The sequence below is a fragment of the Carassius auratus genome, unplaced genomic scaffold, assembly GCF_003368295.1.
Source record: "Carassius auratus strain Wakin unplaced genomic scaffold, ASM336829v1 scaf_tig00003633, whole genome shotgun sequence".
Lineage (NCBI taxonomy): Eukaryota > Metazoa > Chordata > Actinopteri > Cypriniformes > Cyprinidae > Carassius > Carassius auratus.
In genome coordinates, this window is record NW_020523535.1 from 529,916 (window position 1) to 548,106 (window position 18,191).

An 18,191-nucleotide genomic window follows, 5' to 3' on the forward strand; every position below is an offset into this window, starting at 1 on the left:
TCAGTCAATACTCTGTGGTAACTGAATGGCTAGTTCCTACTAAAAGCCATCTTACTGAGATCACTTACATCTGCTTGCGGCTCCCTGTAGCTCCTACAAAGTCTGATTTGCAACATTCAAAGTATTTTGAGGCAAAAAGAACATGTAATGCTTAAGTGCTAACTTATATGTGTTTATCATGAGGTAGTCTTTCAATCTCCTCAGTGTAGCAGTTACCTCAGCCCATGTTTTGACACTCTTGAGGCACATGTGAGTGTCACTGCTTCATGAAAGAGCTTTTTTGATTTACACATTGATTTATTTTTTAAACCATTCCAAGATTTTCCCTCCAAAAGAATCCAGTTCTGCACTAATGTGAGTAATCTTGTACTAAGCATGTAGCTAGTGTCTGCGGCAAATATTGACAGCATATAAGGGCCAAACGATCTGGCTCTCGTTGAGGACTAGACCGCTTAGAATGATTGAGGCATTATTGATTTCATTTTCATCAGCTCTGAAGGAGGCAGCCACACTTAAGGGAGATAAGTAATTTTTTGTGACACATAATAAAAGCCTTGTGAGGCTCCAGCTGTCTGTCTTCAGGGGGCCCAAGACTGAAATCACAGTGGTCCAACGCAGAGTACAGGCAGATCAAACTGTGAATACGCTGTATGAGCGCTATCCCACTGCTCCTGTCTTAGTCTGGTGTGCATTAACTCTCACATCAGTCACTAAACACTGGGAAACACCAGTCAAATGCTTGAATTGTCTAGAGTACATCTTTCACTCATTACATTTATCTCATGGCTATCGTTTAATTTTCAGTCCCAAAAATTGCGAGGGATTTGAGCACCTCAATGCTTCCATTAGCTGCAGAAAAAAAAAAAAATTTGCATTGATTTGAGGTTGACAAAACTGTTTGATGTAGGAAGAAATTATATATGATCATGTTGAATTATAGGTTAAGTGTCTGTATCATTGCGAATTTAATTTCACTAGCTTTGCATTGCATGTTTTGAAACATGGTGGCTACAAAATACAAGATATATCTCAACAGAACTGTGAAGTACTCTAGGTTATTACTATGTAAGTATCATATCATTTGTAGATCGCTTTTTTTAGTTGGAATAATGTACAGTTTATTTAGCCATAATGACCGGCTGAATTTACATTAACCCTTACAGTACATATCAATTGACCATTATTCTTCTACCCTCACTTTAAGGTTTTCCTCTTTGTATTTCATTCTCTCTGCTGCAACATACTGTGAGCAGCTGAACCTCTGCAGCCCCTCTCTTTAAAAATTCAGTCACCTGCTCCAATTCCCATCTTCAGTCCAGAGAGCTGTATTGTATTGTATTCAGTGTTGAATTTTACAATCACACAGGCAGCATTTCAGCAAAAACAACAGAGTATTTTGAGGTCATGGAGTTTGATCGGGACAGCAGAGGAAGTGTTTCATATTTATCCGTGCTGATTTCTCCACGGCGCGAGAGACGGAGACATGAGAAAAAAGAAATGGGGATGTATGCAGAGCTGTGTGAGCAGCATCTCCAATCAGGCAGCTTAAGAAGACGATGGAATGGGAAGGGTGGGGGAAGGAGAAATGGAGAGAGAGTGAATGGGTGTGTGTGCGTATTTCGAGGGGGGGGGGGTTCTATGTGGGAGAGAGAAAGTGGTGGAGAGAGCACACAGAAGGAGGGGAGGGGTGTTCGTGTGTGTTCACTGGAGTGTGTGTGTGTGTATAGTGCTGCAGTAACGAGTCAAGAGGGGGGATGACTGCAGTTTCTCGGGCTGATGGAAGAGCTCGAGCAGGAGACGTTCGCACGCCGCTGAAACATTAACCCCTAAGTGCCTCACTGGTGTATGGCCCAGACGCTCATTGAGGATTAGGACCGAGCAGATCACTGCAATCAGGTGTGTAGCTTTTCAATGTGTTTTTTCTCAAAGGTGCTGCAAAATTGGGAGGGGGATCTGTATATGGGAAGGTGAAATATGCTGCACTGGATGCTGGAAAGATTGTCCAGGGCACTAGATGCTTATGACTTAATCTTGCAGGGGACAGGGAAGCCCGTTCAAGACTGGCCTCGCTGAATACTAGAGAACTGCAGTGTGATTCGTACACTTGTCAGTTTTGGATAACTCTTTTGTGTGTGTGTGTGTGCTGAGTCTGAAGAAAACTGGTGTCTTAAGTGATGTTTTAACTGATGTTTGATTGGGAATTGCTGCAGGGTCCCAAGCACCTAGCGCTCGTCCCATTTGGCGTATCGGTTTTTATCGGTTAGTTTAGTTCTTGGGTTACTCGCTGATCTCAGATCAGCTTTCTTTCACACCTCACAGAGGCTGGAGTCAGGTACCCATCACAGGAAGCTGATCCCAGTAAGGCGTGCAAGGGCAAAGTCAGCCACGAGCTGTCAGCGGGTGGGCGTTTACTTCATCCGTGAATGGGTGCCGGTTGCTTCCTGGAGAGTATATGCAGAGCTCGGTCCCGCTGACAGCTCCCACGTTTCCCCCGGAGGGGCAATGAGAACGACACCCTCCTCCCCATCACCGAACAGTGGCAAGGCAATATGCTTAGGCTTGCTGGTACAGCTGCCATAAGAGCGGATCACAGAGGGAGACCACAGACAATGGAGTGCAGTAAAACAGCTTTGCGGTAGAGCAAAGAAAGGAGGGGAACTGAATACCTGCTGTCTGCTTTCATTTCAATGCACTGTTGTTGATTTCAACCTTTCTCTAAAACACTTTAGAGAAATATTGATAATCGATACTTTTGCCAAACATTATTATAGTCTTCAGAAATTTCCATAATGAAAATTTATAACAATCCAGCGGTTGTTTTCCATTAAGTAGCCTACCATGAGATCTGGTTTGGTGTGTCCTGTCACAGTGATTGCTGTATATGTGTTTTGTTTCTGCTAGATGCTTGATTTAGTGCTAATATTGGATGCTGGAAGTGTCAATTGGACACGCTGAAATAAATGGGGACTTCCTTAGATGCTCTCTCTCTCTCTCTCTCTCTCTCTCTCTCACTCTCTCTCTGGCAAGTGTTTTTCTAGCTCTCTTGGGATTCTCCTGCAGAGGACTGGGGATCACAAGGAAGGGACATTTTCAAGGACAAATGCTGTGTCATCACGGCTTTAGACTTGAACTAGAGTACAGTGCAATGTGACATTGAGCTCAGATTTATAAGAGAAAAGGTGAAAATATGAAACAGACATTTGTGCTTTATAGGAGATCTCTCAGTTTTAGATGTTGAGGCTGTCGGATGGTTTTTGCTCTTTTCAGAGTGCTTTTGACAAGTGCGTATGTTCATATATGTTTGAGACATTTAATACAAAGGATTGGGGTTTCAACACCATACCCACCATCTAAGATATCTTGATGAATATTTACCTGATTGTGCAGGACAAGGAACACTTTGTTTCACTCATAGATGTTTCTCCCAGATTCCTTAGGAGCAATAAGACATTATGACAGAAAAACATTATAAGACATTAAATGATAGATTTTTACGTTTGGTTAGACTAGAGATATACAATTAATGTGAATGGAACATCAAAAATGCGGTCTTTGATGAATTTGAAGATAAATATTTGAGTTCATACTGAGATAATATTCTTGAAATCTGAAACAGCCATAAGAGACTTGTGACAACTATAGTGAGATGCTTTTCTCGATTTTAATCTCCAGTTATCCTCTATTTAATCTTACTGTGTAATAAAAATATGTTATATATCATTAGCTAATTTATTTTTTATTTTTTTATCCTTAAATTGTGGGGGTTTTACACATGAAAAAAATAATCTTACTTTAATTTATATTTTATGATTTCTGTCAGCAGCCCAGTTATTGTCAACTAATGTATTTAAAAAAATCTGTTTCATCATTCAAATATTTATGGTCAAAACAGTATCTGCCCAGTGAGCAGCCAACCAACAATAAATGTGAGAGAAACCAAACAGCTAGTGTCATTTATCATCATGGACACTCGTTCCCATCTGGTCTTGAATCACGGTTTTGTGTTATAAATTATACTAGATAAGACACAAGTGAGGGTCAGTCCCACAATGGATCATAGCTTTTATTGGCAGGGGAGCAATATTTAAAACCTGCCCTGTGGGACTGTCTTATAGAGAGGTCAAGAGACAAGAAAGGTACAATTCCATTGAGGAATTCCCTTTTTTATAAGGATAAATGCCTCTTTCTTTCAGGATATAGCTCATTAGTTTGAAGACCATCACTGTAGTGACTGTGCTCTGTCTCAAACTCCATCAAGAAATTCGTTCCTCATTTACTCAAGCCATGTATAATAATTTCTCCTATGGATCGCAAAAAAAAAGGGTTTTAGCAGAATGTCCAAGCTGCTCTTTCCATTAGATGGTGAACAGATTTTTTGAAGTTGCACAAAGGACAAAAACTTCTAATAAAGCAGTCTTCGGAATCCGTATAACAGGTTTACAAGAACAAACCATAATTCACTGAACATCTTGACATTTATCAGACCTGCTGAAAAGACAATCGAATGTCGTGTTTTGCAACCAGGCTTAGTTCACCAATAAATCCACTCACCTTGTGTTGTTCCAAACCTGTATGACTTTCTGCTTGCTGCAGAACACAGAAGGGGATATTTTAAAGAGTCTTTTAAAGAATCTTTCAGCTGTTTTTGTCCATACAATACTGGTCAGTGGGGTTCAAAATTTCCCAGCTTCAAAAAGGACATAAGAGACTTGTATATTGGTTTAATCAGTGGTTAAATCAAAGTATTCTGAGGCAATATGATAACTTAATGAATAGACAAATGTGACATCATGACATTAAGTCATGTGACACACAAAAACCAATGGACCCCACTGGATGTTAATGTACGGACACAAACAGCTGAGAAATTCTTCCAAAGAATCTTATCTGTGTTCCGCAGAAGTAGAAAAAAATCCATTTGCAATGACATGAGGGAGCATAAATGATGACAGAATATTCTTTTTTTAATCAGCCCCAAATCAAAATGTACCTTTACACATTTGAAAGCCAGTGTGAAAGTAAAATTGTAGCTCTGAAAAGAAGGTGGGGTTGTTCGCCTGTTCGTCATGGAGCAGTGAAAACTTATTAAAGCTCAGTAAAAAAAAAAAAAAACTCTTGCTTAATTGAAGAGCCATGATAAACTGAAAGATACAATCCTTAAATAATAAGGAAGGGCAGTTTTACCCTGAGGTTAAAGCACTGAGGCTAAAACAATCCTGTGAAACATGTTAAAAGAGTCCACCCAGGGTGATTTGAGAAGATGGACTGATACACATTTGAATTCGTTATTTATGACATTTCAGTTATAATCTCCATAGAGCTGATTTATGATGATGTGGGCAGTTGCTCAAGAGTTTTTGAAAAGGTACCACCCTCGCATGTGTTTGTGAGTCCATCTCGGCCCAGGGGCCACAAAAACCTTCACTTAGTGGCAAACAGAGCGGTCTGGAGCCGCTGGGATGTGCGGGGAACACTGATTTTCATCTCACCGAGCTCAATCAGACGGCTTTCCAGTGGAAATGTTCAACCATCAGTAATGAAATGAATGAAGACAAGATCTGATTCTCATATGTGTGTGTACAAGACAACACAAAAACAAAAAAGAAGAAGTATTTTGTCAGCATACACAGATTATTCTGATAATAAATGTAATAATAATTTCAAATAATCCTGGTTTTATGACACTTTGTCTTAATGGGTCAGTTTCAAATGTCACTTTTAAATATAAAGTATTTAATCTGCCATAATAGTTTAATGTAATTAACATAACTTGTGTGATTTTCCCACCAAATTTGATATATGTGACTAATTGCGATTAATTCAGTTAAATAATCTGCATGTCATGTAATTAATTCAATTAAAGTTTGTAATTGGTTGTCAGCCATAATGAATGCTCTTACTGAGCTGTGATCAGCAGTAACAGGCTGGAGATGAAAACACGGTGAGTTAATGCCGTCACCCTTGGTGGAGGACAGGAAGTGTTCAGTCAGTCCGCGTGTGTGGTGTCCTGTCTGTCTAGTGCGTGTTCACTGTCTCAGACGGCCTGTTTTTGACAGCAGAACTTCCTGATCCTGTGTTATGTGGTTTGCTGCAGCATCTTTTAGTAAGCTCCTCTATGTCTTTGGGACTTACAGTTTAGATTCTGCTCATTCCTCCTGCATTTGACAGTCATGGTACAGAATGGTTATAGTTTGCATACATTTTTGTAATTTTTTTGTCGGTTTATAAATATTTGTTTCCCGATATTGATATGTGTGTTTCTGCTGATAGTCAGTGTGACTTCAGCTTTCTGTTTCTGTTGTATTTGCTTGCTGCCAGCTGTAATTCCTTCTTGTTTATTACCTTAGTTAATCCTTTTTTAACAATACCAAAAGACTTCAATTTATGCTGAGAACAACAACAACAACAACTCATTTTTCAGTTTGTGATTGGTTATGGTGTCATGTCTGCTAATTCGTCAGACAGCAGTTTGTGTCAGAACGTGCACCGTAATGATCAGTCAATCATAGCGTGACAACTGTGTGCTGTGAGTACTGACTTATTGTGTCTGTAAGAACTGAAGAATAAAATGCCTGACAAAAATAATGATAATTGTAAAAAAAATCTATTATAAATATTTTGTCTCAGTGAGTTATATCGATGAACTCTGTGCTTGGATAATCAAACACCTTTTTAGATTAGTAAGAAAAACACTCAAGGTGTGTAAGAAAAAACACTCAAGGTATGATTATTCAGTTCCAGTTTTCAGGTTCAGTTTAATTTATTTATATAGCACATATCAATCATCAAGGTGCGATGGTGCTACTGTATACAGTGGTATTTTGAGTAGTTAATGAGCAAATAGCTTGCAATAGAGTTCAATACAAAAACATCGCGATCATGTGAGACACTGTGGAACTAAATAAATACACTTTAGCATAATTTAAAAAATACTACTTGTTAGAAAAATTATTAACTTTAAGTAAGCATTAAGGTATGGCCATGCTTTATTGTGAGTAAGTAATGAAAACATATATAGTTAAAACATAGTTAATGCAGTTAACTTTGTGCATGTGAAATATGGTTAAAGTGTACTGCTGATATACAGACTAGAATGTATTATAAACTAAAATATTATTTAATATCATTAACATTGAAACTTGTATGTAATGTATTTAAATATATTTGCAATAATGACATTTGGAATATTAATGTATATGTAATACTGATTAACACACTTCAGTTAAAATCATAATCAAGTACTTATAACTGTACTTTAGTAAAAACATCATCATAAGTGTACTGCTTTGAAGCACAACTAAATATTATTAAAACAATGATTTATTTCATTTGACGCTGTTACAAAGCAGACTTTTTACAGGTGTACTTAAGTGTGTACTTAAGTCATTAAAGTTAACTCTATTTAACTACACTAAAAGTGCCTTTTATTTTCATTATGTTATCTTAAATAATATCTTTAAAAATATTTGTAAAGGTTTAAAGTATACAAGGTCACATCCAGTACCATTAAACACACTTATATTTCACACTGAAAGAGTAACATGAATAGTGTGAGACCAGACTGGCTCTGGACTGTTTATGTAATCACCAAGAAATATGGAGATTTGTTGCATAAATACAAATAAATAGATTATAATCCACAACTTAACATAACTGTAAAGAGATTGACAAAAAAAATACATAAATGACAAATAAAAAGAATGAGATCCACAAATAAAGGTACTGGGTATTTGTGAGTAGACATATAATAAAAACTGTGCTTTTACTTTGAATGCTGTTAACCAAAAACTAGTAAGTCTGATTCATATGAAATATTGTTTGAGTTATTAATGTTTTAACCAATGACTATCTCTTATCTTACATTTATATGCATTTATTTTTAACACACCTGCACCGCATTTTTCTCCCCAAACAATGTAAATTCTTAATACTTTTAATTAACGTTTGAAAATATTATTTATAATACTTTAAACTTTGCTAGAATCACATAGCTGTTCATATCCATCTTAAATCCATCTATAGTGTGCCTGTAGCTTTCTCTGTTTCAGTTTAATCACGTGCTAGAAAGTCTAAGGCCTTCTCAAGCCGAAGGGCAAACTCATGTAATCTGCGGCCTATTATGCATCAAACTAAGATTGATGTAAAGACACAAAGCACTGCCATCAAGCTAGCACTTTTAAACATTCGCTCACTAAAAAATAAATCATTTCTAATCAATGACTTTATAACCACAAACAATCTGGATTTTATGTTTCTAAATGAAACATGGCTTGAAGACAGCTGCACTGCAACAGGCTTTATCTTTAACACCAATCATTTCTTGCAGACTGTTGAACTTCTCCTTGATTCCTTCAACTCAAAAGATAAGAATGTTATTGATGATATTGCTCCAATAATAGTCAGTAAGAAAAAAGAAAACAGACAGAAATCAGTTTTGAAAAGATCAACAGCAGTTCAGACTTTGAAAAGACAATGCAGAAAATCTGAGCGGATGTGGCGGAAGACAAAACTTAAAATTCACTATAGCATCTATAAAGACAGCCTTCATGCTTTTAATGTGAAACTAGCCACAGCTAGACAAATTTTATTCTCAAACCTTATAAACAGTAACTTAAATAACACTCATACTCTTTTTGCCACTGTTGAGAGACTGACAACCCCAACAAACTGTTTAGAAGCAGATTAGAAGTGGTGAATGCCTCACTTCTTTCTGGGACATTTCCAAACTCCTTGAAAAAAGCAGTTGTTAAGCCCCTCCTGAAAAAGAGCAATCTTGATAACATCATTTTGAGCAATTATAGACTAATATATAATCTGCATTTTATAGGCAAAATTATAGAAAAGGTAGTTTTAAACCAGCTTAACAAATACTTAAACTCAAATGGATACCTGGACAATTTTCAATCTGGTTTCCGACCGCATCACAGTACAAAAACAGCACTCATTAAGATAATAAATGATATTCGCTTAAATTGTGTCTCTGGCAAAATATCGGTGCTGGTATTGCTAGATCTCAGTGCTGTGATTGACACTGTCGATCATAACATACTACTAGAGAGACTGGAAAACTGGGTCGGGCTTTCTGGGATGGTACTCAAATGGTTCAGGTCATACTTAGAAAGGAGAGGTTATTATGTGAGTGTAATAATAAAATCTCCATATTCATCCGGAAGAAGGAGGCGGGAACTGGCGCACAATCAAATGAAACTTTAATAATCACAAAATAAACACAAAACAGTGCATCAGCCCCTCACGGACGACTGATGCGCGCAAATAAAAAGCAAAACATAAACTAAAGCCCAGGCCTGGTCCTCTCTCATCCTTCACTATCGTCGCTCCAGTCTTATATCCTTCCATCTGCTCGGTGGGCCTCAAGACCGGTGGGTCGAACAGGTGTAGCTCATCTCCAATCACTCCACCGGCCTCACTCCTCCCACGTCCCTCGGCCCCGCCCCACTCGTCACATAGAGTTTAGGAGAGCTGTGGAGTCCCACAAGGCTCAATTCTTTCACCGCTCTTGTTTAGCCTGTATATTCTTCAACTAAGTCAAATAATGAGAAAGAACCAAATTGCCTATCACAGCTATGCTGATGATACCCAGATTTACCTAGCCTTATCTCCAAATTACTAAAGTCATGAAGTCAACTGAAGTGACTAGAACCAGAAAATATGAGCATATCACACCAGTCCTCAGGTCCTTACACTAGCTTCCAGTTACAATTAGGATTGATTTTAAAGTACTTTTACTAAATCACTCAATGACCTAGGACAGAAATATATTGCAGATATGATCACTAAATATAAACCTAACAGAGCACTCAGATCACTAGGATCGAGTCAATTAGAAATACCAAGGGTTCACACAAAACAAGGGGAGTCCGCCTTTAGTTACTATGCCGCTCGCAGTTGGAATCAGCTTCCAGAAGAGATCAGATGTGCTAAAACACTAGTCACATTTAAATCTAGACTCAAAAATCATCTGTTGAGCTGTGCATTTTTTGAATGAGCACTGTGCAATGTCCAAACAAATTACACTGTATTTTACGTATTTGCTGTATTTTATGTAAAATCATTTTCCATTTCTAACTGTTTTAAATTCCTTTTAAATAAGTCCATTTTTAAATAATTTACAAAGTTTTAAAACTGCTTGTTTTATTTTTGTTATTATTTTACTTTGTTTTATGTAAAGCACTTTTAATTACCACTGTGTACGAAATGTGCTATATAAATAAACTTGCCTTGCCTTGGCTTAAATGAGAATGTGCTACGATTGGTCAGCGAAATGCTGCTGTTATCTCATTGGCTTGATTTCTACCTACTTGTGAATTTTAAGTTCTATCAGTAACCCAGGATGCAATTGTTTGAGTGATTTATGAGTTGAACTAAAGTTGAAGTTTGTCAGCTGGAGTCTTGTGATGGCTTGTGATGCTCATTCATTTAATTAAAACAATTTAATTAGGGCGAGCTACTGATCTTTGAGCGGGAGGAGGCGGATGGAGGCAGAGTCTGGAAAGAGCTGCAGGTCAGACGGGTGCTGATTCCACTACTCTGAATCCCACACAGACACACACACACACAATCTTCATCTTTGTTCAAGATCTCTGCTGTGATAGAGCACCTCGTTATCCTGCACGTGATGAAGGTACTGTGATAAATGCTCTAGAAGACATTTTTAGTCATCGAATGAAAATGGGAGAAATAGGAGAGTCTCTTGTCTTCAGGGTAAGATCTAAAATTTAGGATTCTTATGATTGTAAATCAACAAATTTTTCTCAATCTGACATCAGGACACAAGACACAGGGTTTATATTATATTATATTATATATGACACTTTACAATGCCATAAACATTCATTAAAGCTGCAATATGTGATTTTTGTAATTGACCACAAGAGGGCGCATTTCCAACAATAACAAAGGCGAAGCTTGATGACGCTATAAAGCAGGTGACGATGGGAGATGTCGTTTTTAATGCGTTTTAACCATAGCAATGTATCTAAATTGGATAAACGAATCATGATCACGGATGAGGTAATGTATTCGTTTTTGTATTACCTGTATATCTGATCGTATTATTTTATGTAATACCCCTCTCTCCCGGGTCCTCTCTGACGCTTCTTGAACTCGCTCCAAGTGGGGCTCGAACCCGGGTCTTCAGCATGGGAGGCGGACGCACTAACAAGGAGACATATATTATCCCGTTACAACTTACAGCTATTTGTTAAATGATTTGTTGGGTTAATGTTGTGCAGTGTTACGTGTTTATGGTTAATGCCGTGTTGTTTAACGTGCTCAAACCAATCGTTCTTAAATTAAATTTGAACGAACATTTGCAAGTAATGACTAAATATATTTTTAACAACACATATTCGATTGTATTTAATTGTACTGCCAAACTCTCGGACACCACACGTGATAAAAATCCTTACCTTAGTACAAAGAGCAATATAACTTTGTTTATAAGTGCTATTATTGAAACTGAAACAGTCCATTTGCCACGTTATGTTATTTTCTCACAGGTAACGTCATTGATAAAAAAAAAAAATGCTACAGTGACAGAATGTACAGGCATGTGGTGTAATTCATATCTATAAAAATCATCTTTACTGTAACTATTTCGTTACTTGTACAATAACAAAATAAATAATTGATTTGCTTAATTGTCTATCAATACACTCGCGAGTCTGTCAAGTCCAAGATTTTCGCCCAGCTCTCTCCATCTTGTAAATGCCTGGCCGATATTTATCCTGGTTTTATTCCTCCATTTGTCACACAGTCTGCGTGTATCCGAATATGGACGCTTACGTTTTACTGGCACTTCAATACTCGCCAAAGAGTAATCGTGATCCATAACAACGACAACCAAACCATACGCGTGACCGCATAACATAACCACCGCTTCCGCATTTGACCATGTGATATGCCGGTGTGGTGGAACCAGGCGGCAAGGAACTCGACCGAAAGTTGAAGTCGGGTGCGTGCTGCCATCTTGTAGCAGAACTTCACTTGCGTTAGCATTCCCATTGACTCTCATTCATTTTGGCGTCACTTTGACAGCGAATAACTTTACATCTGAGGCGTTTAAAGACTCCGTTTGTCCATTATTTATTTCTAAAGATACACGACAATGTATAAAGGGCTCCATTACCTTCTATGTTACATTATGGCCCCGTAGAAACAGTTTTTGTAAAAAATAGACTAACAATTGCGTCATAACCACTCGACTCTCTGTCGCATTACCGTACAGACAGGAGGAGAAGCTCGCAGGCAATTAACTTAATATGACGTACTGGCGTTACATTTTAAAATACTATGCAAAATAATTAATCCGAATACTTACTCCTGCTCACTCACGACAAAGAACTCCCCGCTCAAGCTCGCCGTCTCTGCAAGATTAACGATGGCAGATTGCACGCACAGCTACTAGAAGATTTACATCTGTCAGACACGTTGCTGACGTCGTCAAGCTTCGTTTGAGTCTGCGCTTCAGAAAAGGAAGTGCTAAAAAATGCTAAAAATGGGCTTCAATTGTCTCAGTTGAGTTTCAATGGGGTCGCTGTGTCCATTTCTTTTACTGTCTATGGGTGGAACATCACATGGTCTACACCGGAAATAATATATCACACTGTGCAAGTTATTTTCGGAAATTTTATTACAAAATTCCTCCATATTGGAGCTTTAAACTACAGAAACTATAACATAAAATCCAAATGTACATAAGTGATTACAAAAACTATTCAGAAACGAGATTATTTAAACAAAAAACTTTCAAATGTGGAGTGTCACGTGGGAATATTGGGAATATCAGTTTACAGATTTTGACTGTAGATTATATGTTGTTTTATTCTTAAAACTGTACAATTAACATAATTTTACTGTAATATTACATGAAATGTCTGGTTAGACCTTTTACAGTTTTTCCCTGTACTCTCTCTCTCTCTCTCTTTCTCTCTCTCTCTCTCTCTCTCTCTCTCTCTCCATAGCATTTTTACAATATTTTACAGATTAAAATTAAACTCATAATGGTCCAAAACCCCTCCCACCAAAGACATGTCAGCAAACCCCAAAAAAATGAATTACAGACAGAGTTTTATCTGCAATCCCAATGTAGAAAAAAATATCACCCAATGTCATTCCTCTGTAAGACAGCAATAAAAAGGCTAAATTCGTGGCTGGTCCTCAGTCAAGCATTACGACCTGACCCAACCATTCCAGTGGATTTATCCCCCTGAGCCACAGCGTCACCGGTCAGCGTCTTTCATTTCTCACCTCACTGAGTCTGTACACTCGTCACAGAAGCAGCAGCTTGAGTTATTCCCACCATAAAGCAGAAAAAGGCAGTTAGATAATGTACGACCACACCGTAACTCTATTATTGTGCTCAGTTTTGTCACAGCTCAGGGCCTTAGATGGGGTGAGCGTATTCTCATGCCTGGGATAAAGTAGCAAACAGCTGTTTAAAGGGAATTGGAGGCTAGCTGTGAAGGTTAGAGAGACCAGCAGGCCTTGGTCATCTGTGTCGTTTTAAATGATCTGTCATCGGAGGACTTGTCGAACAGCTGCAGTTTGTCAACGATACACACCCAAGGTTATGAGCCAGAATAGGCTGAGGTAGCAGCTTCTGAGTTACCAGGTAAAACATTGAAATACTGTGGCACAGTTCAATTCATGAGCTTTAATATGAACTGTTTCTGTATGTATTTATAGTTCAAGTTTCTAAAGGTTTTCAAATAAGTTGATACTAAAAGTGTGTGTGTGTGTGTGTGTGTGTGTGTGTGTGTCTGTAATAAGAATCCATTTTTCCTGGTAAGTGATCCTGTCAGTATATGTGAAGATTGAGCTTGGCTAATATTTAATGAAGCCACACTGGCACTGATACAAGCATTATTATGCAAACATAATTGCAAGATTGAAGATGCAATTAAAATGGCTGTAACACTGACACGTTTTGGAGGTACTAAAATCAATTCGATCTTTAATACAAGACACGGTGTAAAATTGAATTCAAGTCCATTTTTTCAATACAAGGGTACACGCAACACAGTGTTTGTAAATATGATTTTGTTGTTTTGAGCAATATTGTGCACCATGCACAGTGATCTGGGATTCTGTAGAGGCCACCCACTCTCTCTCCGGATAACTAGTTTCTGTTCAGCCAAACGTTTGGCAGGACCTACAGCTTTGGTGCTTCGTGTTGCCTGCTATCACAAATACGTTTACCTCAGTTTGAATAAGACCGTTTACATAATAGAAGACATTTAATGATAAGATTTAGTTTTTATTTACTTGTGCATTTGTTGTTTACAAAAGTTGTTGAATCTTACAAAAAAAAAAATAGTCTACAATGTATATTTATATTTTAATTTACAATTTAAAACAGCATATTGCTTTTGTTTTATGACATTTTTTTTAATTGTTTTTTTTTTCTTTTTCAAGGCAATAATGAGAATGGTACAGGGAATGGGTTTAATTATTGAGAAATTAAAATCACAGTGCAATAAAGAAACCTTAACGACTTCATTTTCAGAGGATCGTTTAATTCGTCTCATTCTGGGATGACATATAACCTGAACATGTTCTTGATGGTTTGCTTAGAGAATTTCCTCCCACACTGAACAAGAGAAGTTTGGCAGATGCTCTGAAGCAATTATCTTTATGTAACGCAGCAGTCATATCTAGATGCCTCTCCAAAGGTTTTATTCGATCTGCCAAAAGCATCCTTTGGAGCAGTTCCATTTCTGTTCCTTCTGTTCCTAGATCACTCGACCTGATCCTTTTTATTTGCGCTTGCTAAAACTTTGTCTAAGTCAAATGTGCCGTTATAGCCAGCGAGTTTGTTGGCAAGACAAAACAGACATCCGTTCTGCTGATTACATCTGATTCTTAGACATCATCACATTCTGCTTTATCTGAGCCAGACTTCTGTTGTATTTGTATCTGTTTATTTGTTCTGTTGTATTTACAATATCTGCTCTGGCAGTCACACAGACAAAACAGCAGGAGTGTCTTTGAGAGCCGTAAAATCGGTGTGAGTGCAGTGGAGATAATGTGTCCCATAAAAAGCAAAGTGTCTGTTGTCCTCTGAGCAGTATGTGGTCACCCCTGAGCAAAGACGTGGACACAAGCTTCTCTTCAAGTGCCGCACATCTCTATCTCCCTCAGTGTAAGCAGAGGCATCAGTCTCAAGTGCAGTGAGTCCAGTGATTATATCACTGTGTTAAACGCACACAAGAAGCTCCAGAGAAAAGGCGAGGGAGAGGATAAGGCAAACGTTCCATCACATTCTCATTAGGGTCTGATTTAGACAATGAGTGTGTTAATACGGCCAGACACTATTTGTAATTATCCAAATAACTTATATGAATATTTGCATGTACCCGAAGCTAAGTAACTTATTCAGAAAGGCACGGCTTAAAAATGAAAATCAAATATACAAAGGCATTATGGAATCACATACAAAGCAATGAATGCCATCATTTGTTCATAATAGAATGATCAGTCCTCAGACATTAACTCAAACGTTTTTTCTCAAGCTCTAACTGCTTTGTTTATTAACTTCCCATCTTTTAGAGAATTAGCTCCAATAATTTTCCATTTGGAGCACCTCCATCATTTCACTACACTCATTCGAGTGTAAGCCAGTTGAAGTTAACTTGGGATTGTTTAGTTAACCAATTGCCTTAGATCACAGGTCTTGTTTTTTCCACCATGAATTAGTAATATAATTTAAAAGGACAGCTGTGGGCTGGTTGCAAGCTGTTCAAACAAGTGCATTATTTGTCAGGATTTGTTCAATCTTGAAAGTGATCCAGACCCTGAGTCACTCTGTAAATATGTAAAATGTGTCTAATGAAACTGAATCACTCTGCATAGACTTTTTTTTTAATCAGTTCAGGGACACGGAGTTATTGTGCTGACATTATTTGCTCAAATAAAAATAGGTGATTTTCATAATCAGTATTTGTCTTATGTTCTTGTTTAAAAATAAATAAATAAATAACCATCCTTAAAACAATAGGTATTAACATGAAAAATTAATTTGAGTTTTGAGTTAAATTGAGTTGCTTTCAGATAACAAATATTTTTATTGTTTCTTAGTTTTTTTCTCACCTAATTGCAAAATAGTTTTTTAAGCACAACTCCTACAAAAGGTGTATGGTTGAAATAAGTAAATAATTGCTTAATTCATCTAATAATGATATTTGCATTCCATAACTCTACTGCTTTATACCCAAGCTGAATTATTTAATGATCTTGTGAGTTCATTAAATAAAAACAGCTTCAAAACTGAAAGGTAACGCTGGTGTTTATTAGCGGTTACAACTGTAACGTGCTGTCACCACGCACACTCTCAGGGCATCTGCCCCATACTGCACATGTGCAGACATATATCACTAAAACCACACCCGGTTACTATTATCACTACAAATTATACAGTCTGTTTTTTATATATATAAAATTGTAACAGATTTTTCTCCTAGTACTGAGAATCTTTAGGGGAACAAATTAACTTCTGCTTGTGTGTGAGCTCCTCCTGCAGTCTGTGGGCCATTTGACTTATGCAATGTCAGATTGCATAACTGCAGCGTAGCGCATTTTGCCATACATTCCCAGCAAAGGAATGGGCCCTTGAATAATAAAATGGCTTATCCCATGAATTGTCAACTTCATTAAGTTATTCACGCTATTCAATGAGTACAGACAGGCTCTCCGACACTAGAGCAGAGAATTGATTTTTGTGGAATAAGAAATCAGTTTTGTTTAACTATATTGCTGTGTTTTTTATGAAATCAGAGGGCTACTGTAAGTCTACTTTCATTATGTTTACCATTCTTTCCAGCACGGGCATCATTTGAACTATCTGGAACTCTGATTAAACTCTAATTTATGCCTAAAAAAAAAGACCTCCATCTGATAGTTTCTATGTTAAGGGATTAAATGAAACACAGTTAAAACATAGACTTTTAATAATACTCATGCTTCCACCTCTAAGAAAAAATAGCTTCACTTCAGACTTCAGAATAAAAAATTAGTTAACATGTCAGTAAGTAAATACTTACTTCATTATTTGCCAATAAATGGCAAAATAATAATAATTATACTGTATTTTAAAACTATAGCTAATCAAAACTTTAGCCTATATGTCATGTCAATAATTTAACTTTTTTATTATTATTTCTGTATTCTATAACTCACAAGCTGAACCCTGCAGTGCTTTTTATTTTTTTATTTTTTTATTTTTTTTATTATTATATTTTTTACAAAAAAAAAAATAGTAAAATTTTAAAGTGGTTTTGCCACAATACTGAAAATCTTTAGAGGAACAAATTAACTTCTGTGTGTGTGTGTAAAAAAAAAAGTCTGAGAATGTCAGATGTTTTCATTTAGATTTGCAATAAAAGCAAACCAGCAAACCACAATTTAAGTCATTAATTATTTTTTTTTTCTTTCTTTCTTTCTTTTTATATTAGACAGTCTATTTCCAAAAATCCTCTAGAGGCAAAATGGGCATTTTGGGGAGAATAAAACATAAATGGGCCCTTTCATGTACACTCATTTAATTTAATTACATTTTTATGTTCATTTATTGATTCCTGCCAAACCCTATTACTGATAAGAAATCCCACTTACTGACAAATTGAACATCACCTTTCACATTATTGAACACATTTTAATAGTCAAGAGATCACACAGTATGTCACATTATAACTATGTCAGCACATTTGCATGTTTGATGGAGCGAGTAAATCATTTCATTCAGTTCCCATCAAAGAGAATGAGATTCAGAGATTCAGTAGCATCTCGTCACACTCATGTCATCTTGACTCTCTTTTCCCCCATCAGGGTTTCTGTTGGTGTATCCGTTAAGCATGAAGTGGAATTTGCTCAAGAAGAAGCCTGCGGCCATGGTGGGCCCCGAGCCCACGGGTGCCAGTGCCCTAACCATGGCCCCTGCTGTTTCCACACCTGCAGACAACTCCACCGAGCATCAGGGTCCAGTCAGCAAGAATGACGTCTTTGGTGACATCAAAAACAAGTTCCTCAATGAGATGGACAAACTTCCATGTGAGTATTTGACTAGTTGTGTGATATTGTGTGATATTTCATCATTTCAACATATAACACAAGCTCCAAACTCATGTCAGAGCTTCAGATGCTGCTATTTAGGTTGTTGCACCTTTTCTAACTGA

General features: G+C 37.2%; 1 protein-coding gene across 3 annotated transcripts in view; it reads left to right on the top strand.

Moving 5' to 3' along the window:
* Window positions 1-18,191, top strand: part of LOC113070269 (synaptotagmin-2-like) — a 61,912-nt gene that overhangs the window by 30,747 nt on the left and 12,974 nt on the right. For 2 of the 3 annotated variants that reach the window (XM_026243499.1, XM_026243501.1), the window contains exons 1-2: window positions 1,703-1,896; window positions 17,845-18,066. In XM_026243499.1, the coding sequence (XP_026099284.1) occupies window positions 17,871-18,066 (196 nt within the window). In that variant the 5' untranslated portion in view covers window positions 1,703-1,896; window positions 17,845-17,870. Of the gene's footprint in view, window positions 1-1,702; window positions 1,897-17,844; window positions 18,067-18,191 lie in introns of those variants that run through there. The other variant, XM_026243500.1, reaches the window with a different exon arrangement.